Source organism: Hyla sarda, unplaced genomic scaffold (assembly GCF_029499605.1).
Source record: "Hyla sarda isolate aHylSar1 unplaced genomic scaffold, aHylSar1.hap1 scaffold_2618, whole genome shotgun sequence".
In the NCBI taxonomy this organism is placed as follows: Eukaryota; Metazoa; Chordata; class Amphibia; order Anura; family Hylidae; genus Hyla; species Hyla sarda.
Genome location: NW_026609308.1, coordinates 2,678 through 28,493, shown reverse-complemented (window position 1 = coordinate 28,493; position 25,816 = coordinate 2,678). Strand labels below are relative to the sequence as shown.

At 49.9% G+C, this 25,816-nt stretch overlaps 2 protein-coding genes across 2 annotated transcripts; both read right to left on the bottom strand.

The window, feature by feature from the left end:
* On the bottom strand, nt 1-18,580 carry LOC130324276 (golgin subfamily A member 6-like protein 6; the record flags this gene model as incomplete). Its single annotated transcript, XM_056553225.1, has 7 exons — nt 18,572-18,580; nt 17,808-18,005; nt 5,354-5,401; nt 3,572-3,619; nt 1,766-1,822; nt 1,250-1,318; nt 1-99 (listed from the first exon to the last, which is right to left on the bottom strand). Coding segments are annotated over exons 1-7 (528 nt in total), but the record flags the coding sequence as incomplete, so codon positions are not given.
* Nucleotides 17,338-25,282, bottom strand: MPV17 (mitochondrial inner membrane protein MPV17; the record flags this gene model as incomplete). Its single annotated transcript, XM_056553226.1, is given in 5 exon segments — nt 17,338-19,184; nt 19,338-19,390; nt 19,473-19,505; nt 24,859-24,954; nt 25,190-25,282. Coding segments are annotated over 5 exon segments (345 nt in total), but the record flags the coding sequence as incomplete, so codon positions are not given.
* Between the last annotated feature and the right edge of the window lie 534 nt (nt 25,283-25,816).

The following is a 25,816-nucleotide window of genomic DNA, read 5'->3' as shown; positions in this document are numbered from 1 at the left end:
CTGTATCTGTCTCTCCTGTATCTTCTCCTGTATCTGTCTCTTCTGTATCCTCTCCTGTCTCTGTCTCTCCTGTATCTTCTCCTGTCTCTGTCTCTCCTGTATCTGTCTCTCCTGTCTCCGTCTCTCCTGTATCTGTCTCTCCTGTCTCTGTCTCTCCTGTCTCTGTCTCTCCTGTCTGTCTCTCCTGTATCTTCTCCTGTCTCTGTCTCTCCTGTATCTTCTCCTGTATCTGTCTCTCCTGTATCTTCTCCTGTCTCTGTCTCTCCTGTATCTTCTCCTGTATCTGTCTCTCCTGTATCTTCTCCTGTATCTGTCTCTCCTGTATCTTCTCCTGTATCTGTCTCTCCTGTATCTGTCTCTCCTGTCTCCGTCTCTCCTGTATCTTCTCCTGTCTCTGTCTCTCCTGTATCTTCTCCTGTATCTGTCTCTCCTGTATCTTCTCCTGTCTCCGTCTCTCCTGTATCTTCTCCTGTCTCTGTCTCTCCTGTATCTTCTCCTGTCTCTGTCTCTCCTGTATCTGTCTCTCCTGTATCCGTCTCTACTGTATCTTCTCCTGTCTCTGTCTCTCCTGTATCTTCTCCTGTATCTTCTCCTGTCTCTGTCTCTCCTGTATCTGTCTCTCCTGTATCTGTCTCTCCTGTATCCGTCTCTCCTGTATCCGTCTCTCCTGTATCCGTCTCTCCTGTATCTGTCTCTCCTGTCTCTGTCTCTCCTGTCTCTGTCTCTCCTGTCTCTGTCTCTCCTGTCTCCATCTCTCCTGTATCTGTCTCTCCTGTATCTGTCTCTCCTGTATCTGTCTCTCCTGTATCCGTCTCTCCTGTATCTTCTCCTGTATCTGTCTCTCCTGTATCCGTCTCTCCTGTATCTGTCTCTCCTGTATCCATCTCTCCTGTCTCTGTCTCTCCTGTATCTTCTCCTGTATCTGTCTCTCCTGTATCTTCTCCTGTATCTGTCTCTCCTGTATCTGTCTCTCCTGTATCTTCTCCTGTATCTGTCTCTCCTGTCTCCGTCTCTCCTGTCTCCGTCTCTCCTGTATCTGTCTCTCCTGTCTCTGTCTCTCCTGTATCCGTCTCTCCTGTCTCTGTCTCTCCTGTATCTGTCTCTCCTGTCTCTCCTGTATCTGTCTCTCCTGTATCTTCTCCTGTATCTGTCTCTCCTGTATCTGTCTCTCCTGTATCTGTCTCTCCTGTCTCCGTCTCTCCTGTCTCCGTCTCTCCTGTATCTGTCTCTCCTGTATCTGTCTCTCCTGTATCTTCTCCTGTATCTTCTCCTGTATCTGTCTCTCCTGTATCTTCTCCTGTATCCGTCTCTCCTGTATCTGTCTCTCCTGTCTCTGTCTCTCCTGTATCTTCTCCTGTCTCTGTCTCTCCTGTATCTTCTCCTGTATCTGTCTCTCCTGTATCCGTCTCTCCTGTCTCCGTCTCTCCTGTATCTGTCTCTCCTGTCTCCGTCTCTCCTGTCTCCGTCTCTCCTGTATCTGTCTCTCCTGTATCTGTCTCTCCTGTATCTTCTCCTGTATCTTCTCCTGTATCTGTCTCTCCTGTATCTTCTCCTGTATCCGTCTCTCCTGTATCTGTCTCTCCTGTCTCTGTCTCTCCTGTATCTTCTCCTGTCTCTGTCTCTCCTGTATCCGTCTCTCCTGTATCTTCTCCTGTATCTGTCTCTCCTGTCTCTGTCTCTCCTGTATCTTCTCCTGTCTCTGTCTCTCCTGTATCTTCTCCTGTATCTGTCTCTCCTGTATCTTCTCCTGTATCTGTCTCTCCTGTCTCCGTCTCTCCTGTATCTTCTCCTGTCTCTGTCTCTCCTGTATCTTCTCCTGTATCTGTCTCTCCTGTATATGTCTCTCCTGTATCTTCTCCTGTATCTGTCTCTCCTGTATCTGTCTCTCCTGTCTCCGTCTCTCCTGTATCTTCTCCTGTCTCTGTCTCTCCTGTATCTTCTCCTGTATCTGTCTCTCCTGTATCTGTCTCTCCTGTATATGTCTCTCCTGTATCTTCTCCTGTATCTGTCTCTCCTGTATCTGTCTCTCCTGTCTCCGTCTCTCCTGTATCTTCTCCTGTCTCTGTCTCTCCTGTATCTTCTCCTGTATCTGTCTCTCCTGTATATGTCTCTCCTGTATCTTCTCCTGTATCTGTCTCTCCTGTATCTGTCTCTCCTGTATCCGTCTCTCCTGTATCTGTCTCTCCTGTATCCGTCTCTCCTGTATCTGTCTCTCCTGTATCTGTCTCTCCTGTATCTTCTCCTGTATCTGTCTCTCCTGTATCTGTCTCTCCTGTCTCCGTCTCTCCTGTATCTGTCTCTCCTGTCTCTGTCTCTCCTGTCTCCGTCTCTCCTGTATCCGTCTCTCCTGTATCTGTCTCTCCTGTATCTGTCTCTCCTGTATCTTCTCCTGTATCTTCTCCTGTATCTGTCTCTCCTGTATCCGTCTCTCCTGTCTCTGTCTCTCCTGTCTCTGTCTCTCCTGTATCTTCTCCTGTCTCTGTCTCTCCTGTATCTGTCTCTCCTGTATCTTCTCCTGTATCTTTCTCTCCTGTATCTGTCTCTCCTGTATCCGTCTCTCCTGTATCTGTCTCTCCTGTATCCGTCTCTCCTGTATCTGTCTCTCCTGTCTCCGTCTCTCCTGTATCCGTCTCTCCTGTATCTGTCTCTCCTGTATCTGTCTCTCCTGTATCTGTCTCTCCTGTATCTTCTCCTGTATCTTCTCCTGTCTCTGTCTCTCCTGTCTCTGTCTCTCCTGTCTCTCCTGTCTCCGTCTCTCCTGTCTCCGTCTCTCCTGTCTCTGTCTCTCCTGTATCTGTCTCTCCTGTATCTTCTCCTGTATCTGTCTCTCCTGCATCTGTCTCTCCTGTCTCTGTCTCTCCTGTATCCGTCTCTCCTGTCTCTGTCTCTCCTGTATCTGTCTCTCCTGTATCTTCTCCTGTATCTGTCTCTCCTGTATCTTCTCCTGTCTCTGTCTCTCCTGTCTCTGTCTCTCCTGTATCTTCTCCTGTATCTGTCTCTCCTGTATCTGTCTCTCCTGTATCTTCTCCTGTATCTGTCTCTCCTGTCTCTGTCTCTCCTGTCTCTGTCTCTCCTGTATCTGTCTCTCCTGTATCTTCTCCTGTATCTGTCTCTCCTGTATCCGTCTCTCCTGTATCTGTCTCTCCTGTATCTTCTCCTGTATCCGTCTCTCCTGTATCCGTCTCTCCTGTATCTGTCTCTCCTGTATCTTCTCCTGTCTCCGTCTCTCCTGTATCTGTCTCTCCTGTATCCGTCTCTCCTGTATATGTCTCTCCTGTATCCGTCTCTCCTGTATCCGTCTCTCCTGTATCCGTCTCTCCTGTATCTGTCTCTCCTGTCTCTGTCTCTCCTGTATCTGTCTCTCCTGTATCTGTCTCTCCTGTATCTTCTCCTGTATCTGTCTCTCCTGTATCTTCTCCTGTATCTGTCTCTCCTGTATCTTCTCCTGTATCTGTCTCTCCTGTATCTTCTCCTGTATCTGTCTCTCCTGTATCTTCTCCTGTATCTGTCTCTCCTGTATCTTCTCCTGTATCTGTCTCTCCTGTATCTTCTCCTGTATCTTCTCCTGTATCTGTCTCTCCTGTATCTGTCTCTCCTGTATCTTCTCCTGTATCCGTCTCTCCTGTATCTGTCTCTCCTGTATCTTCTCCTGTATCTGTCTCTCCTGTATCTTCTCCTGTATCTTCTCCTGTATCTGTCTCTCCTGTATCTTCTCCTGTATCTTCTCCTGTATCTGTCTCTCCTGTATCTGTCTCTCCTGTATCTGTCTCTCCTGTATCTTCTCCTGTATCTGTCTCTCCTGTATCTTCTCCTGTATCTGTCTCTCCTGTATCTGTCTCTCCTGTCTCTGTCTCTCCTGTCTCTGTCTCTCCTGTATCTTCTCCTGTATCTGTCTCTCCTGTCTCTGTCTCTCCTGTCTCCGTTTCTCCTGTATCTGTCTCTCCTGTATCTGTCTCTCCTGTCTCTGTCTCTCCTGTATCTGTCTCTCCTGTATCTTCTCCTGTATCTGTCTCTCCTGTATCCGTCTCTCCTGTCTCCGTCTCTCCTGTATCTGTCTCTCCTGTCTCCGTCTCTCCTGTATCCGTCTCTCCTGTCTCTGTCTCTCCTGTATCTGTCTCTCCTGTATCTTCTCCTGTATCTGTCTCTCCTGTATCCGTCTCTCCTGTCTCTGTCTCTCCTGTCTCTGTCTCTCCTGTCTCTGTCTCTCCTGTCTCTGTCTCTCCTGTCTCTGTCTCTCCTGTATCTTCTCCTGTCTCTGTCTCTCCTGTCTCTGTCTCTCCTGTCTCTGTCTCTCCTGTATCTGTCTCTCCTGTACCTTCTCCTGTATCCGTCTCTCCTGTATCTGTCTCTCCTGTCTCCGTCTCTCCTGTCTCCGTCTCTCCTGTCTCCGTCTCTCCTGTCTCTCCTGTATCCGTCTCTCCTGTCTCTGTCTCTCCTGTATCTGTCTCTCCTGTATCTTCTCCTGTATCTGTCTCTCCTGTATCTGTCTCTCCTGTCTCTGTCTCTCCTGTATCCGTCTCTCCTGTCTCTGTCTCTCCTGTATCTTCTCCTGTATCTTCTCCTGTCTCTGTCTCTCCTGTATCTTCTCCTGTATCTTCTCCTGTATCTGTCTCTCCTGTATCTGTCTCTCCTGTATCTGTCTCTCCTGTATCTGTCTCTCCTGTATCTGTCTCTTCTGTATCTTCTCCTGTATCTTCTCCTGTATCTTCTCCTGTCTCTGTCTCTCCTGTATCTGTCTCTCCTGTATCTGTCTCTCCTGTATCTGTCTCTCCTGTATCCGTCTCTCCTGTCTCTGTCTCTCCTGTCTCCGTCTCTCCTGTCTCCGTCTCTCCTGTCTCTGTCTCTCCTGTATCTTCTCCTGTATCTTCTCCTGTATCTGTCTCTCCTGTATCCGTCTCTCCTGTCTCTGTCTCTCCTGTCTCTCCTGTCTCTGTCTCTCCTGTATCTGTCTCTCCTGTCTCTGTCTCTCCTGTATCTTCTCCTGTCTCTGTCTCTCCTGTATCTGTCTCTCCTGTATCTGTCTCTTCTGTATCTTCTCCTGTCTCTGTCTCTCCTGTATCTGTCTCTCCTGTATCTGTCTCTTCTGTATCTTCTCCTGTCTCTGTCTCTCCTGTATCTGTCTCTCCTGTATCTTCTCCTGTATCTTCTCCTGTCTCTGTCTCTGTCTCTCCTGTATCTGTCTCTCCTGTATCTTCTCCTGTATCTGTCTCTTCTGTATCTTCTCCTGTATCTGTCTCTCCTGTATCTTCTCCTGTATCTGTCTCTCCTGTCTCTGTCTCTCCTGTCTCTGTCTCTCCTGTCTCTGTCTCTCCTGTATCTTCTCCTGTATCCGTCTCTCCTGTATCTTCTCCTGTATCCGTCTCTCCTGTATCTTCTCCTGTATCTTCTCCTGTCTCTGTCTCTCCTGTCTCTGTCTCTCCTGTATCTGTCTCTCCTGTATCTTCTCCTGTATCTGTCTCTTCTGTATCTTCTCCTGTATCTGTCTCTCCTGTATCTTCTCCTGTATCTGTCTCTCCTGTCTCTGTCTCTCCTGTCTCTGTCTCTCCTGTCTCTGTCTCTCCTGTATCTTCTCCTGTATCTGTCTCTCCTGTATCTTCTCCTGTCTCTGTCTCTCCTGTCTCCGTCTCTCCTGTATCCGTCTCTCCTGTATCTTCTCCTGTATCTGTCTCTCCTGTATCTGTCTCTCCTGTATCTGTCTCTCCTGTATCTGTCTCTCCTGTATCCGTCTCTCCTGTATCCGTCTCTCCTGTATCCGTCTCTCCTGTCTCCGTCTCTCCTGTCTCCGTCTCTCCTGTATCTTCTCCTGTATCTGTCTCTCCTGTATCTGTCTCTCCTGTATCTGTCTCTCCTGTATCTGTCTCTCCTATATCTTCTCCTGTCACTGTCTCTCCTGTCTCTGTCTCTCCTGTCTCTGTCTCTCCTGTCTCTGTCTCTCCTGTCTCTGTCTCTCCTGTATCTGTCTCTCCTGTATCTGTCTCTCCTATATCTTCTCCTGTCACTGTCTCTCCTGTCTCTGTCTCTCCTGTCTCTGTCTCTCCTGTCTCTGTCTCTCCTGTCTCTGTCTCTCCTGTCTCTGTCTCTCCTGTCTCTGTCTCTCCTGTATCTTCTCCTGTATCTGTCTCTCCTGTATCTTCTCCTGTCTCTGTCTCTCCTGTATCTTCTCCTGTCTCTGTCTCTCCTGTCTCTGTCTCTCCTGTATCTTCTCTTATCTGTCTCTCCTGTATCCGTCTCTCCTGTCTCCGTCTCTCCTGTCTCCGTCTCTCCTGTCTCCGTCTCTCCTGTCTCCGTCTCTCCTGTCTCCGTCTCTCCTGTCTGTCTCTCCTGTATCTTCTCCTGTCTCTCCTGTATCTTCTCCTGTCTCTGTCTCTCCTGTCTGTCTCTCCTGTATCTTCTCCTGTCTCTCCTGTATCTGTCTCTCCTGTATCTTCTCCTGTCTCTGTCTCTCCTGTCTCTGTCTCTCCTGTATCTTCTCCTGTCTCTGTCTCTCCTGTCTCTTCTCCTGTCTCTGTCTCTGGTGTATCTGTCTCTCATGTCTCCATCTCTCCTTCTCTCCTGTATCTGTCTCTCCTATATCTTCTCCTGTCTCTGTCTCTCCTGTCTCTGTCTCTCCTGTCTCTTCTCCTGTATCTGTCTCTCCTGTATCCGTCTCTCCTGTCTCCGTCTCTCCTGTATCTTCTCCTGTATCTGTCTCTCCTGTATCTGTCTCTCCTGTATCTGTCTCTCCTGTATCTTCTCCTGTATCTGTCTCTCCTGTCTCCGTCTCTCCTGTATCCGTCTCTCCTGTCTCTGTCTCTCCTGTATCTTCTCCTGTCTCCGTCTCTCCTGTATCCGTCTCTCCTGTATCCGTCTCTCCTGTCTCCGTCTCTCCTGTCTCCGTCTCTCCTGTCTCCGTCTCTCCTGTATCTTCCTCTCCTGTATCTTCCTCTCCTGTATCTGTCTCTCCTGTCTCTGTCTCTCCTGTCTCTCTCCTTTCTGTATCTTCTCCTGTCTATGTCTCTCCTGTATCTGTCTCTCCTGTCTCTGTCTCTCCTGTATCTGTCTCTCCTGTATCTTCTCCTGTATCTGTCTCTCCTGTATCTGTCTCTCCTGTCTCTGATGTCTCTGTCTCTCCTGTCTCTGCCTCTCTCCTTTCTGTATCTTCTCCTGTATCTTCTCCTGTCTCCGTCTCTCCCGTCTCCGTCTCTCCCGTCTCCGTCTCTCCCGTCTCCTCGTCTCTCCCGTCTCTGTCTCTCCTGTCTCTGTCTCTCATGTCTCTGTCTCTCTCCTGTCTCTGCCTCTCCTGTCTCTTTCTCTCCTGTCTCTATCTCTCCTGTCTCTATCTCTCCTTTCTCTATCTCTCCTGTCTCTGTCTCTCCTGTCTCTGTCTCTCCTGTCTCTGTCTCTCCTGTCTCTGTCTCTCCTGTCTCTGTCTCTCCTGTATCTTCTCCTGTATCTGTCTCTCCTGTCTGTCTCTCCTGTCTCTGTCTCTCCTGTCTCTCCTGTATCTTCTCCTGTATCTGTCTCTCCTGTCTCTGTCTCTCCTGTCTCCGTCTCTCCTGTCTCCGTCTCTCCTGTCTCCGTCTCTCCTGTCTCCGTCTCTCCTGTATCTGTCTCTCCTGTCTCCGTCTCTCCTGTATCTGTCTCTCCTGTATCTTCTCCTGTATCTGTCTCTCCTGTCTCTGTCTCTCCTGTCTCTGTCTCTCCTGTCTCCGTCTCTCCTGTATCTGTCTCTCCTGTCTCCGTCTCTCCTGTCTCTGTCTCTCCTGTATCTTCTCCTGTCTCCGTCTCTCCTGTATCCGTCTCTCCTGTCTCCGTCTCTCCTGTATCTTCTCCTGTATCTTCTCCTGTATCCGTCTCTCCTGTATCTGTCTCTCCTGTATCCGTCTCTCCTGTCTCCGTCTCTCCTGTATCTTCTCCTGTCTCCGTCTCTCCTGTATCCGTCTCTCCTGTATCCGTCTCTCCTGTATCCGTCTCTCCTGTCTCAGTCTCTCCTGTCTCAGTCTCTCCTGTATCTTCTCCTGTATCCGTCTCTCCTGTATCTGTCTCTCCTGTATCTGTCTCTCCTGTATCTTCTCCTGTATCTGTCTCTCCTGTATCTGTCTCTCCTGTATCTGTCTCTTCTGTATCTTCTCCTGTATCTTCTCCTGTATCTGTCTCTCCTGTATCTGTCTCTCCTGTATCTGTCTCTCCTGTATCTGTCTCTCCTGTATCTTCTCCTGTATCTTCTCCTGTCTCTGTCTCTCCTGTATCTGTCTCTCCTGTATCTTCTCCTGTATCTGTCTCTCCTGTATCTGTCTCTCCTGTATCTGTCTCTCCTGTATCCGTCTCTCCTGTCTCTGTCTCTCCTGTCTCCGTCTCTCCTGTCTCCGTCTCTCCTGTATCTTCTCCTGTATCCGTCTCTCTTGTCTCCGTCTCTCCTGTCTCTGTCTCTCCTGTATCTGTCTCTCCTGTCTCTGCTGTCTGTCTCTCTCCTTTCTGTATCTTCTCCTGTATCTTCTCCTGTCTCCGTCTCTCCTGTCTCCGTCTCTCCTGTCTCCGTCTCTCCTGTCTCTCCTGTCTCTGTCTCTCCTGTCTCCGTCTCTCCTGTCTCCGTCTCTCCTGTCTCCGTCTCTCCTGTCTCCGTCTCTCCTGTCTCCGTCTCTCCTGTCTCCGTCTCTCCTGTCTCCGTCTCTCCTGTCTCCGTCTCTCCTGTCTCCGTCTCTCCTGTCTCCGTCTCTCCTGTCTCTGTCTCTCTCTCTCCTTTGTGTATCTTCTCCTGTATCTCTCATGTCTCTTGTCCGGTCATTGCTCATTTCCCACCATGTTTCGCCCACATTGCGTCCTCTGGTGGGATCCATGGAGTCAGGACAATTGTCTCCTCCACCAGGAGGGCTGAGCCGAGCTGACAGACCGTCACCTTGTGTCAGGGGAAGAGCCCACACACGGGGTTAATGTGTGACTTTCCACCAACAGGTGCCACCAGATGTGTGAATCTGTGATCATCAGCCTCAGGGGCCCGGGGCCCCTCATCAACAGCACTGGATGAAGCCTGACAAGCCCTGGGGCTCCCTCCACATGTTCTCTTTAACCCTTTACTCCCAGCACCTTGGATAAAGCCGATCACTGAAGGGGACTCTAGACTGATACACTGTAACAAATCTTCAGCTGATAATAGGATTAGATACACAGCTCAGCAAATGGGATCACACATGATAGGATTAGATACACGGCTCGGCAGATAATAGCACATAAGGTTGACTTAGATACATGGCTCCGCGTTGGGCGATACAGGACAAGGATGACACGAGATGAGGGGCCGCAGTGTTCGGGGGTCATCACTCAGGTCCGACTCCTCTCCAGACATTTAATGGATTAATGGCCGCTTTACTCGGGGCTGTCGCTATAGATTAGTCAAGCGCACTCGCCCGGGTGACCGTCCTCCCACTATTAATGCTGACAGATCCCGCTCATCCACCGATACAGGAAAGTGAAGGTCATCGATGAGTGACAGCATGATGGACGGGAGCCACCGGAGCAGGACGGACCATGGATGTGACCGCAGTGACGCCACCGCACCCAACAATAATGGGGGGGACAAGTGACTTCTCTTTAATGTGTGAGGGGGTCTCTAAGACCAGAACCTCATCCCAGGACCTGGAGGGAGATCTCACCAGCATTGAGGCCACAGGAGAAAGGGGCACAAGAGACATCTACATTGGGGCACCAGGAGGAGACCACCACTACTGAGGTCAGAGGAGAATGGGGCACACGTGACATCTACATTGGGGCACCAGGAGGAGACCACCACAACTGAAGCCACAGAGCAGGAGAAAGGGGCACACGTGACATCTACATTGGGGCACCAGGAGGAGAACACCACTACTGAGGTCACAGGAGAAAGGGGCACACGTGACATCTACATTGGGGCACCAGGAGGAGATCACCACTACTGAGGTCACAGGAGAATGGGGCACACGTGACATCTACATTGGGGCGCCAGGAGGAGACCACCACTACTGAGGCCCCAGGAGAAAGGGACACACGTGACATCTACATTGGGGTGCCAGGAAGAGACCACCACTACTGAGGTCACAGGAGAAAGGGGCACACGTGACATCTACATTGGGGCACCAGGAGGAGAACACCACTACTGAGGTCACAGGAGAAAGGGGCACACGTGACATCTACATTGGGGCACCAGGAGGAGATCACCACTACTGAGGTCACAGGAGAATGGGGCACACGTGACATCTACATTGGGGCGCCAGGAGAAGACCACCACTACTGAGGCCCCAGGAGAAAGGGACACACGTGACATCTACATTGGGGTGCCAGGAAGAGACCACCACTACTGAGGTCACAGGAGAAAGGGGCACACGTGACATCTACATTGGGGTGCCAGGAGGAGAACACCACTACTGAGGCCACAGGAGAAAGGGGCACACGTGACATCTACATTGGGGTGCCAGGAGGAGAACACCACTACTGAGGCCACAGGAGAAAGGGGCACACGTGACATCTACATTGGGGCACCAGGAGGAGACCACCACAACTGAAGCCACAGAGCAGGAGAAAGGGGCACACGTGACATCTACATTGGGGCGCCAGGAGGAGACCACCACAACTGAGGCCACAGGAGAAAGGGGCACACGTGACATCTACATTGGGGTGCCAGGAGGAGAACACCACTACTGAGGCCACAGGAGAAAGGGGCACATGTGACATCTACATTGGGGTGCCAGGAGAAGACCACCACTACTGAGGTCACAGGAGAAAGGGGCACACGTGACATCTACATTGGGGTGCCAGGAGGAGAACACCACTACTGAGGTCACAGGAGAAAGGGGCACACGTGACATCTACATTGGGGCACCAGGAGGTGATCACCACTACTGAGGTCACAGGAGAATGGGACACACATGACATCTACATTGGGGCACCAGGAGGAGATCATCACTATTGAGGTCACAGTAGAATGGGGCACACGTGACATCTACATTGGGGTGCCAGGAGGAGACCACCACTACTGAGGTCACAAGAGAAAGGGGCACACGTGACATCTACATTGGGGCGCCAGGAGGAGACCACCACTACTGAGGTCACAGGAGAAAGGGGCACACGTGACATCTACATTGGGGTGCCAGGAGGAGACCACCACTACTGAGGTCACAGGAGAATGGGGCACACGTGACATCTACATTGGGGCGCCAGGAGGAGACCACCACTACTGAGGCCACAGGAGAAAGGGGCACACGTGACATCTACATTGAGGTGCCAGGAAGAGACCACCACTACTGAGGTCACAGGAGAAAAAGCACACGTGACATCTACATTGGGGGGCCAGGAGAAGAACACCACTACTGAGGCCACAGGAGAAAGGGGCACACGTGACATCTACATTGGGGCGCCAGGAGGAGACCACCACTACTGAGGCCACAGGAGAAAGGGGCACACGTGACATCTACATTGGGGCACCAGGAGGAGATCACCACAACTGAAGCCACAGAGCAGGAGAAAGGGGCACACATGACATCTACATTGGGGCGCCAGGAGGAGACCACCACTACTGAGGCCACAGGAGAAAGGGACACACATGACATCTACATTGGGGCACCAGGAGGAGACCACCACTACTGAGGTCACAGGAGAAAGGGGCACACGTGACATCTACATTGGGGTGCCAGGAAGAGACCACCACTACTGAGGCCACAGGAGAAAGGGGCACACGTGACATCTACATTGGGGTGCCAGGAAGAGACCACCACTACTGAGGTCACAGGAGAAAGGGGCACACGTGACATCTACATTGGGGCGCCAGGAGGAGATCACCACTACTGAGGTCACAGGAGAAAATGCACACGTGACATCTACATTGGGGGGCAAGGAGGAGAACACCACTAGTGAGGCCACAGGAGAATGGTGCACACGTGACATCTACATTGGGATGCCAGGAGAAGACCACCACTACTGAGGCCACAGGAGAAAGGGGCACACGTGACATCTACATTGGGGTGCCAGGAGGAGAACACCACTACTGAGGCAACAGGAGAATGGGGCACACGTGACATCTACATTGGGATGCCAGGAGAAGACCACCACTACTGAGGCCACAGGAGAAAGTGGCACACGTGACATCTACATTGGGGTGCCAGGAGGAGACCACCACTACTGAGGTCACAGGAGAAAGGGGCACACGTGACATCTACATTGGGGCGCCAGGAGGAGATCACCACTACTGAGGCCACAGGAGAAAGGGACACACATGACATCTACATTGGGGTGCCAGGAGGAGAACACCACTACTGAGGCCACAGGAGAAAGGGACACACATGACATCTACATTGGGGTGTCGGGAGGAGACCACCACTACTGAGGTCACAGGAGAAAGGGGCACACGTGACATCTACATTGGGGTGTCGGGAGGAGACCACCACTACTGAGGCCACAGGAGAAAGGGGCACACGTGACATCTACATTGGGGTGCCAGGAGAAGACCACCACTACTGAGGCCACAGGAGAAAGGGGCACACGTGACATCTACATTGGGGTGTCGGGAGGAGACCACCACTACTGAGGCCACAGGAGAAAGGGGCACACGTGACATCTACATTGGGGTGCCAGGAGAAGACCACCACTACTGAGGCCACAGGAGAAAGGGACACACGTGACATCTACATTGGGGTGCCAGGAGGAGACCACCACTACTGAGGTCACAGGAGAGAGGGGCACACGTGACATCTACATTGGGGTGCCAGGAGGAGAACACCACTACTGAGGCCACAGGAGAAAGGGGCACACGTGACATCTACATTGGGGTGCCAGGAGAAGACCACCACTACTGAGGTCACAGTAGAATGGGGCACACGTGACATCTACATTGGGGTGCCAGGAGGAGAACACCATTACTGAGGCCACAGCAGAAAGGGGCACACGTGACATCTACATTGGGGTTCCAGGAGGAGACCATCACTACTGAGGTCACAGAAGAAAGGAGCACACGTGACATCTACATTGGGGTGCCAGGAGGAGATCACCACTACTGACGTCACAGGAGAAAGGGGCACAAGTGACATCTACATTGGGGCACCAGGAGGAGATCCCCACTACTGAGGTCACAGTAGAATGGGGCACACGTGACATCTACATTGGGGTGCCAGGAGGAGACCACCACAACTGAAGCCACAGAGCAGGAGAAAGGGGCACACGTGACATCTACATTGGGGCGCCAGGAGGAGATCACCGTAGAATGGGGCACACGTGACATCTACATTGGGGCACCAGGAGGAGACCACCACTACTGAGGTCACAGGAGAAAGGGGCACACATGACATCTACATTGGGGTGCCAGGAGGAGACCACCACTACTGAGGCCACAGAGCAGGAGAAAGGGACACACATGACATCTACATTGGGGTGCCAGAAGGAGATCACCACTACTAAGGTCACAGGAGAAAGGGGCACACGTGACATCTACATTGGGGCACCAGGAGGAGACCACCACAACTGAAGCCACAGAGCAGGAGAAAGGGGCACACGTGACATCTACATTAGGGTGTCGGGAGGAGACCACCACTACTGAGGTAACAGGAGAAAGGGGCACACGTGACATCTACATTGGGGTGCCAGGAGGAGAACACCACTACTGAGGCCACAGGAGAAAGGGGCACACGTGACATCTACATTGGGGTGCCAGGAGGAGAACACCACTACTGAGGTTACAGGAGAAAGGGGCACACGTGGCATCTACATTGGGACACCAGGAGGAGACCACCACTACTGAGGCCACAGGAGAAAAGGCACACGTGACATCTACATTGGGGTGCCAGGAGGAGACCACCACTACTGAGGTCACAGGAGAAAGGGGCACACGTGACATCTACATTGGGGTGCCAGGAGGAGAACACCACTACTGAGGTTACAGGAGAAAGGGGCACACGTGGCATCTACATTGGGACACCAGGAGGAGACCACCACTACTGAGGCCACAGGAGAAAAGGCACACGTGACATCTACATTGGGGTGCCAGGAGGAGACCACCACTACTGAGGCCACAGAGCAGGAGAAAGGGGCACACGTGACATCTATACTGGGGTGCCAGGAGGAGACCACCACTACTGAGGCCACAGGAGAAAGCGGCACACGTGACATCTATACTGGGGTGCCAGGAGGAGATCACCACTACTGAGGCCACAGGAGAAAGGGGCACACGTGACATCTACATTGGGGCACCAGGAGGAGATCACCACTACTGAGATCACAGAGCAGGAGAAAGGGGCACACGTGACATCTACATTGGGGTGCCAGGAGGAGACCACCACTACTGAGGCCACAGGAGAAAGGGACACACGTGACACCTACATTGGGGCACCAGGAGGAGACCACCACTACTGAGGCCACAGGAGAAAGGGACACACGTGACACCTACATTGGGGCACCAGGAGGAGACCACCACTACTGAGGTCACAGGAGAAAGAGCACATGTGACATCTACATTGGGGTGCCAGGAGGAGACCACCACTACTGAGGCCACAGGAGAAAGGGACACACGTGACACCTACATTGGGGCACCAGGAGGAGACCACCACTACTGAGGTCACAGGAGAAAGGGGCACACGTGACACCTACATTGGGGTGCCAGGAGAAGACCACCACTACTGAGGTCACAGAAGAAAGGGGCACACATAACATCTACGGGTGCCAGGAGGAGACCACCACTACTGAGGTCACAGAAGAAAGGGGCACACATAACATCTACGGGTGCCAGGAGGAGACCACCACTACTGAGGTCACAGAAGAAAGGGGCACACATAACATCTACGGGTGCCAGGAGATCTTGTATCAGGACAATCCCCCTCATCATCCCTCTGTCTACCCTGAGGAATGGATGAAGTAAATCAAGAAACCTCCAAAACCTTCTCGGGAAAGGTCCGATCTGTAGAGGATCATAACAAATGCCCCCGGGGGTTGTGTCTGCCAGTAGGGGACACCAGGGGGGCACTTACTTACTGCACATATGGCCGCTCTCTGTGATATATAACTGTTCTGGTCACTTCCGTCCCCTTTATGTTGATGCTGAGATCTGCACATGGGGGGCACATACTTTTTCAGACAGTATCTGGCATTCTATGAATGTGTATATAATGGAGTAACCACGTGTCCTCCCTGGTGCCCGTCTCTTGGCACGGTGCGGCACGGCTGGCAGCGTTTCTGTTGTCTTTCTCCATTTCCAGGAGCGGAGGGAACAGAACGCTTTCTATTATCTGTGGGTGCGGAGACTTAATGATGGCAGCGCCGCCGCACACTCGCCCGCACATCTCCCTAAATGGCCTTAATTTCTCATTACGGGCTTAACACCTGAGCACCTGGGCATGGAGACACGTGGTGCCAGTGCCAGCCAAGCTCTGAGCCCATGGATCCGGAGTGTTCTCCAACAGAGTGCCCAATGCCGCCATGTTCTCCTGTGATACCCTAACAAAGAACGCCAGTCTCTCCCCCTGACCCCCAACTTGCCTCTACCACCTGACCTCTTCATCTGACCTCTTCCCCTGGCTTCTATGACCCATCTCTTCTTCCTCCTCTCTCAATCTCTGCCCCATAATTTCTGCCAATCCTCCTTCTCACCCTTTCTGCCTGAGCTCCATTCTGATCTCCATCCTGACCTCCACCCTGACCTCCATTGTGACCTCCACCCTGACCTCCATCATAACCTCCACCATGAGCTCTACCCTGATCTCCACCTGGGCCTCCATCCAAACCTTCACCCCGACCTCCATCCTAACCTCCACCCTGACCACCATCCAGACCTTCACACTGACCTCCACAACCTACTTCCTATAGTGCCCAAGGTCCTGGCATCTTCTCATCGTAGTCGTAGACTTCTCCTGGCACTCACGAGCCCCAATGGGCAGTAAACCAATTGGAAGAATTTCTGGCTTAAAAGGCCGTACGACTGATTGCTCAACCATTCCAGAGGCCATTCACTTCCATTCTTGCTGGCAGCATGTCCTCCTGTCACATGGTCAGATGTGGCGCCGAGGATTTCTGGGGCCAGATAAAAGATGGGATCAGTCACTGACCTAGTGTGGACTCACCGGCTGATTGAATGTTCTTAGCTGGACCCACATACTAGGGGGAGATTTATCAAAATCGGTCCAGAGGAAAAGCTGCCCAGTTGCCTATAGCAACCAATCAAATCACTTATTTCCTTTTTCAGAGGCCTTTTCAAAAATGAAAGCCATGATCCGATTGGTTGCTATGGGCAACTGGTCAACTTCTCCTCTGGACGGGTTTTCATAAATCTCCCCCCCAGATAACCAGTATGTGAACCTCATGATTTCGGCTTCACCGTCTATAGTGTCGGGCTAATTGTAGGCCCCAAAATGAATCACTAAGTTACAACATTGTGTCAGCCATTTTGTGAGCAGTGGCCATTTTGTATGTATTCTAAGCCCAAGTGGGTTTATGAAATGGCCGCAGTTTCTTCTAGGGTCTATTTGGGGGTCAGAAGAATGTACCCACTGTCAGTATTTAGGACTGGTGAGATAAGACAGGAGGGGCATTAGCTCCCCCTCTAGAGAGGGTACAATTCACCCAAGACAAGATCAGGGGGCAAATATAATGAACTTTAACCCTTTAAAGTGTCCCGGTCATCATACCAAATTTCTTAAACTAACTGAGATTATATTCCCGAACTCTTCCTAACACCCCTCCTGCCCTTAAATTTAAAGAGGAACTCTGCTGCTAGACATCTTATCCCCTGCTGGGGCCCCCGCGATCTCCCGTGGCACTCGACATTCTAAACAAAAGACGGGTTCCTGCAGCAGTGGTTGTGACGTCATGGCCACGCCCCATCCTGACATCACACCACGTCCCCTCCGTTCATGTCTATGGGAGGGGGTGTGTCATCTGAGGGGGTGTGGCTGTGACGTCACGATCACAGCCTTCACCTCCGAGCGTTCTGAACAAAATGTTCAGAACACTGGAGCTCTGGAGTACCCCTTTAAAAAGCGGTGTATGATAGGTTTCCCTCTGCTCACATTGTCTGAGCTCCCGGCAGGAGAAAGTGGGTGTTCCCCAGCAGGCCTCCCCGTGCCCCGCCCCCAACCTCCTGCCAGGCCGGGAGGAGACCAAACTAACTGTAGGGAACAGAACAGAGCCACCTAGTGGCCATTTTTTCAATCACAGCAAGTAAATAGCAAAGTGTCTTATAATTACATAAGGAACAATAAATTAAAGGTTTAGTTTGGGGACAGGTTCTCATTAATGATGAAGGGGGTACCTGTCCGCCCTCGTCCCGCTCCCTTTCTATGACATGTGTTATAGCAGAGTGGTCCCTACAGCTATCAGCCGCCGGGACCTGTGGCGAATACCGGACATGTGATGCTCAGCATTAACCCCTTAGACGCCGTGATCAAAGTTGATCTACAATAGAGAAAACATTCTATCCCAGCAGCTCAGTGGAGCTTATCGGGACCACCGCAGTGAAACGTATGTCATGGTGTCGGCAGCGCCTTGACATGGACATTCTGTGCGGCCCGGACCCAGACGGAACGGCTCTGCTTGGGCGCAGTGGAAAGGCGAGTTTTATTTTGGCGTTTTCTTATTACAAGGCAATACATAGATTTCGGTCACTACTGTGGTAGATGTAGACAGTGAAATATGACTGACCCTCAAACTGATGTAAAATAGAGACATTATCCAATATATCCTTATATGAAGGACGTACCTGAGCCCGCACTCCAACGCCAAGGGACCAAACACTAACCTACCTGTGCCATATGGGCAATACCAGAGGCCAGTGGGCAATTACAACAGTATTAGGTCCGACTCACAGCCTGCTCCCGGGTTACCTCCAGGGTGACGGCCCGCTCCCCGGTTACCTCCAGGGTGACGGCCCGCTCCCCGGTTACCTCCAGGGTGACGGCCCGCTCCCCGGTTACCTCCAGGGTGACGGCCCGCTCCCCGGTTACCTCCAGGGTGACGGCCCGCTCCCCGGTTACCTCCAGGGTGACGGCCCGCTCCCCGGTTACCTCCAGGGTGACGGCCCGCTAAATATTGGTAATATTGGATACAGGATGCAGGATACAGGATTTGGTCAGCAACAGTATGATGGTAATATGTATGGTGATAATATGGTGTTATTGGTAGGATTTGGTCAGTAACCATTTTATTATTTCCTTTTCTCAAACTATTGTTACGTGGTAAAAGTGTGACTTATTTTGTAAGTCCTTGATAGATAAATAGTGTATGGTAAAGGGATAAATCTGGTTGTGGCTGCCGGTGGCTTGTGGATTGGTCTACAATGATTTTCAGGGCTGGTTTTCATCCCCGGTCCGGCCTTGCTGTTGAGCGAGGGCCCTGCATGTTACACCCCCCCCCCCCCCCCGTTCCTACACTTCTCCATGGATGGTGCTAGAAGGAACCCATCACTGTCCATGAAGATCAGCTGGACACAAGATGGTGGAATATGTCTCTACTACTCCACTACTGAGGGCAGGAGGTAACCATAATGTGAGCCAAAAATACATCCCAGGCAGAAAAGGTGAAAATGTCCAAACTCTACAGAGGGGGGGTCATGTTGTGAACTCTTGTGAGAAGCTGCCCTGCATCTCACCACCAACATGAGTCCCTTCAGTTTTGTGCATCACTTTAATGCAGGACAAATACAAAAAAATTCTTGGCACATCCCTGAGACAGATCCTGAAAAAGTGGATGGGGCAGGTTAAATGTCAGTCATCTGGACCAGTGCAGGAATTACAGGACACCATTGTGGTATCAAAGATAAGGTATAAAGAGTGAGGACAGTGAGAACAGATGAGTGGCTGATCCCAACTATAATACAGAGTCCAGACAAGTGACCGATCCCAACAATATTACAGAGTCCAGACAAGTGACCAATCCCAACAATATTACCGAGTCCAGACAAGTGACTGATCCCAACAATATTACCGAGTCCAGACAAGTGACCGATCCCAACAATATTACAGAGTCCAGACAAGTGACCGATACCAACAATAATACCGAATTCAGACAAGTAACAGATCCCTAGTCCTTCATATATGGCATTTTGGAGACCAGGTTGGACGTGTACAAGAGAAGGTCATTCTGGATGAAGGTCCTCCATTCCACCAATAAGTTCATCTGTAGACGTGTAGGCTCAGGCCTGGTTTGCCTTCCAGGAGAGGTAGGAGTTCCAGATGATGGCCACAACCTGCACCACTGCCAGCCTGGACATGAAGAGAGAACATTGGGACAGTGGACATCACATTGTGGACACCTAAGGAGGTACAGCCCAGTCATTTCTTGAAATACTCTGTGCTGCTGACATGGACCTCTAAGGGAAGCACTCACTCATACCACCATAAAATCTTCACTCTCACCTGTGATGTAGTGGGATGAAGTAGAAATTAGCGATCTGCACCGCTGGCCATATCTGAGGAAAAGAAAAGATGAGATGAATAAAGACTGGGGGCACCAGGGGCCCTAAACCTAAAGGGTACCTGATATAAACTTACATAATAATTGGTGATTAAAGCATCTTTATAATCCTGCAAAAGAAAGAACAAAAATCAAGATAAAATGTGAGGCAAGCGATAACAGCGGCCGCTCGTAGGGATAACAGCGGCTGCTCTGAGGGGTCTGCACAATGGGGTTTGTGTCACGCAAATCCATACACTGCCCTGTGTGCCCTGCCTCCAACATCAACCATAAAATCTGACGGTATCTGATAATATCTCACTGTATCATATCTGATCGTATCTCACTGTATCTGATCGTATGTGATATTGAGCCTTCAATATGGTAGGATATAGGATGCCCTCTATACATACTGCCCTTTAGGAAACACATGGAGGAACCCATTTTTATCTGGATGAAACACATTGGGAACCCATTATACCTGGAGGAAACACATGGAGAACCAACTATGTCTGGAGGAAACACATGGGGAACCCATTATATCTGGAGGAAACACATGGGGAACCCATTATATCTGGAGGAAACACATGGGGGAACCCATTATGTCTGGAGGAAACACATGGAGAACCAACTATGTCTGGAGGAAACACATGGGGAACCCATTGTATCTGGAGGAAACACATGGGGAACCAACTATGTCTGGAGGAAACACATGGGGGAACCCATTATATCTGGAGGAAACACATGGGGAACCCATTATATCTGGAGGAAACACATGGGGAACCAACTATATCTGGAGGAAGCACATGGGATAACCCATTATATCTGGAGAAAACACATAGGGGAACCCATTATATCTGAAGGAAACACATGGGGAACCCATTATATCTGGAGGAAACACATGGGGAACCAACTATATCTGGAGGAAACACATGGGGAACCCATTATATCTGGAGAAAACACATAGGGGAACCCATTATATCTGAAGGAAACACATGGGGGAACCCATTATATCTGAAGGAAACACATGGGGGAACCCATTATATCTGAAGGAAACACATGGGGGAATCCAATATATCTGAAGGAAACACATGGAGGGAACCCATTATATCTGGAGGAAACACATGGGGGAACCAACTATATCTGGAGGAAGCACATGGGATAACCCATTATATCTGGAGGAAACACATGGGGAACCAACTATATCTGGAGGAAGCACATGGGATAACCCATTATATCTGGAGAAAACACATAGGGGAACCCATTATATCTGAAGGAAACACATGGGGAACCCATTATATCTGGAGGAAACACATGGGGAACCAACTATATCTGGAGGAAACACATGGGGAACCCATTATATCTGGAGAAAACACATAGGGGAACCCATTATATCTGAAGGAAACACATGGGGGAACCCATTATATCTGAAGGAAACACATGGGGGAACCCATTATATCTGAAGGAAACACATGGGGGAATCCAATATATCTGAAGGAAACACATGGAGGGAACCCATTATATCTGGAGGAAACACATGGGGGAACCAACTATATCTGGAGGAAACACATGGGAAACCCATTATATCTGGAGTAAACACATGGGGAACCCATTATATCTGGAGGAAACACATGGGGAACCAACTATATCTGGAGGAAGCACATGGGATAACCCATTATATCTGGAGAAAACACATAGGGGAACCCATTATATCTCAAGGAAACACATGGGGGAACCCATTATATCTGAAGGAAACACATGGGGGAACCCATTATATCTGAAGGAAACACATGGGGGAACCCATTATATCTGGAGGAAACACATGGGGGGAACCCATTATATCTGGAGAAAACACATGGAGGGAACCCAATATATCTGGAGGAAACACATGGGGAACCAACTATATGTGGAGGAAGCACATGGGATAACCCATTATATCTGGAGAAAACACATAGGGGAACCCATTATATCTGAAGGAATCACATGGGGGAACCCATTATATCTGAAGGAAACACATAGGGGAACCCATTATATCTGGAGGAAACACATGGGGGGAACCCATTATATCTAGAGGAAACACATGGGGGAATCCAATATATCTGGAGGAAACACATGGAGGGAACCCAATATATCTGGAGGAAACACATGGTGGAAACCCATTATATCTAGAGGAAACACATGGGGAACCCATTATATCTGAAGGAAACACATGGGGGAAGCCATTATATCTAGAGGAAACACATGGGGGAACCCATTATATCTGGAGGAAACACATGGATGGAACCCATTATATCTAGAGGAAACACATGGGGGAATCCAATATATCTGGAGGAAACACATGGAGGGAACCCAATATATCTGGAGGAAACACATGGTGGAAACCCATTATATCTGGAGGAAACACATGGGGAACCCATTATATCTAGAGGAAACACATGGAGGGAACCCATTATATATAGAGGAAACACATGGAGGGAACCCATTATATCTAGAGGAAACACATGGGGAACCCATTATATCTGGAGGAAACACATGGGGAACCCATTATATCTGGAGGAAACACATGGGGAACCAACTATATCTGGAGGAAACACATGGGGAACCCATTATATCTGGAGGAAACACATGGAGGGAACCCATTATATCTAGAGGAAACACATGGAGGGAACCCATTATATCTGGAGGAAGCACATGGGATAACCCATTATATCTGGAGGAAGCACATGGGATAACCCATTATATCTGGAGAAAACACATAGGGGAACCCATTATATCTGAAGGAAACACATGGAGGGAACCCATTATATCTGGAGGAAACACATGGAGGGAACCCATTATATCTGGAGGAAACACATGGAGGGAACCCAATATACCTAGAGGAAACACATGGGGAACCCATTATATCTGGAGGAAACACATGGGGGGGAACCCATTATATCCGGAGGGAAACACATGGAGGGAACCCAATATATCTGGAGGAAACACATGGGGGAATCCAATATATCTGGAGGAAACACATGGGGGAATCCAATATATCTGGAGGAAACACATGGAGGGAACCAATTATATCTTGTGGAAACACATGGGGAACCCATTATATCTGGAGGAAACACATGGGGGAATCCAATATATCTGAAGGAAACACATGGAGGGAACCCATTATATCTAGCGGAAACACATGGAGGGAACCCATTATATCTGGAGGAAACACATGGGGAACCCACTATATCTAGAGGAAACACATGGAGGGAACCCACTATATCTAGAGGAAACACATGGAGGGAACCCATTATATCTAGAGGAAACACATGGAGGGAACCCATTATATCTAGCGGAAACACATGGAGGGAACCCATTATATCTGGAGGAAACACATGGGGGAAGCCATTATATCTAGAGGAAACACATGGGGGAACCCATTATATCTGGAGGAAACACATGGGGGGAACCCATTATATCTAGAGGAAACACATGGGGGAATCCAATATATCTGGAGGAAACACATGGTGGAAACCCATTATATCTAGAGGAAACACATGGGGAACCCATTATATCTGGAGGAAACACATGGGGAACCCATTATATCTAGAGGAAACACATGGAGGGAACCCATTATATATAGAGGAAACACATGGAGGGAACCCATTATATCTAGAGGAAACACATGGGTAACCCATTATATCTGGAGGAAACACATGGGGAACCCATTATATCTGGAGGAAACACATGGGGAACCAACTATATCTGGAGGAAACACATGGAGGGAACCCATTATATCTAGAGGAAACACATGGAGGGAACCCATTATATCTGGAGGAAGCACAAGGGATAACCCATTATATCTGGAGGAAGCACATGGGATAACCCATTATATCTGGAGAAAACACATAGGGGAACCCAATATATCTGGAGGAAACACATGGGGAACCCATTATATCTGGAGGAAACACATGGAGGGAACCCATTATATCTGGAGGAAACACATGGAGGGAACCCAATATATCTAGAGGAAACACATGGGGAACCCATTATATCTGGAGGAAACACATGGGGGAACCCATTATATCTGGAGGGAAACACATGGAGGGAACCCAATATATCTGGAGGAAACACATGGGGGAAATCCAATATATCTGGAGGAAACACATGGGGGAATCCAATATATCTGGAGGAAACACATGGAGGGAACCAATTATATCTTGTGGAAACACATGGGGAACCCATTATATCTGGAGGAAACACATGGGGGAATCCAATATATCTGGAGGAAACACATGGAGGGAACCATTATATCTAGCGGAAACACATGGAGGGAACCCATTATATCTGGAGGAAACACATGGGGAACCCACTATATCTAGAGGAAACACATGGAGGGGAACCCACTATATCTAGAGGAAACACATGGAGGGAACCCATTATATCTAGAGGAAACACATGGAGGGAACCCATTATATCTAGCGGAAACACATGGAGGGAACCCAATATATCTGGAGGAAACACATGGGGGAATCCAATATATCTGGAGGAAACACATGGGGGAATCCAATTATATCTTGTGGAAACACATGGAGGGAACCCATTATATCTAGAGGAAACACATGGAGGGAACCCATTATATCTGGAGGAAACACATGGAGGGAACCCACTATATCTAGAGGAAACACATGGAGGGAACCCATTATATCTAGCGGAAACACATGGAGGGAACCCATTATATCTAGAGGAAACACATGGAGGGAACCCATTATATCTAGAGGAAACACATGGAGGGAACCCATTATATCTAGAGGAAACACATGGAGGGAACCCATTATATCTAGAGGAAACACATGGAGGGAACCCATTATATCTAGAGGAAACACATGGAGGGAACCCATTATATCTAGAGGAAACACATGGAGGGAACCCATTATATCTAGAGGAAACACATGGAGGGAACCCATTATATCTAGAGGAAACACATGGGGAGCCCATTATATCTTTAATAAAGATATAAGGAACCCATTACTCATGAAGGAAAGACAGGAGCCTCTATATCTGGAAGAAAGACCCAGGGCACCTTCTATTAGTGGGGGCCATCTTACGCCTTCTTCCTCCACACTTTGTTGCATACAACTCTGAGGTTCTGAGACGTCATTGGCCCCCCCCCCCCCCCCCCCCCCCCGAGTAGACATGGATATGACATCACATAAGACATCAGCAGATGCGGAGTGCGGTCCCCTTGGCGCCCCCATCATGTGGTGAGGTTTATATATAGAGATCTGGTGTCGTGTCGCCTCCTCTGATTCCACATCCGGATGTTTGCAGAACTAATGTCTTCTGTTCGCCTTGACCTCCCGTCACTGTCACCGCCACGTTCTCATCAGACTTTATTTACACAAGTAATACTTTCCAGATGAGACCTGGAGGACGGGCAGACACACCAAGACCCCCGCACCAGCCCCCCAGATCACAGTAACCCTTCCTCTGCCAGGGGTTTACCCGCTTCAGCTTGTCCCAGATTTCATCTGTAGACAATCCATTCAACGAGCCAACGATGGTCAGGAAACACCCGAGGATGCAAGGAGCAAAGCCGCCCTGTGGGAAGAAACATCAACATCCCATAACCACCTGCTCTACCCTCGCCATCCCATAACCATCCCACCATCCCAGAGTACACAACTACATGGCTCCTACAAGTACAGTCTGAGTATCAGTCCCTGACTAAGCTACAGCACCGTGCACCGTCAGTCCAAGTGGAGTCTCCTGCCTCCCCAGACCCCCGATCACTACACTCCTGTAACATGGAGACAATGGTGACGGCCATTCTTACCTGATCCAATAGCATTTTCTTAATGGCTACAGACTTACTACTGCCAGGAATAAGCCGGTCAAGTACCTTGTACCAACCCCCGAGTACCGGACCCTGTGAGGAGAAAATGTACTGTAACATACAGAAAACACATCACACCCATAAATATTGTGTAAGACATTAAACTCCATAAGTACCAGCACCGCCATGTCCTCCTCCATCTACACCACACATCTGTACCAGCACCGCCATGTCCTCCTCCATCTACACCACACATCTGTACCAGCACCGCCATGTCCTCCTCCATCTACACCACACATCTGTACCAGCACCGCCATGTCCTCCTCCATCTACACCACACATCTGTACCAGCACCGCCATGTCCTCCTCCATCTACACCACACATCTGTACCAGCACCGCCATGTCCTCCTCCATCTACACCACACATCTGTACCAGCACCGCCATGTCCTCCTCCATCTACACCACACATCTGTACCAGCACCGCCATGTCCTCCCCCATCTACACCACACATCTGTACCAGCACCGCCATGTCCTCCCCCATCTACACCACACATCTGTACCAGCACCGCCATGTCCTCCTCCATCTACACCACACATCTGTACCAGCACCGCCATGTCCTCCTC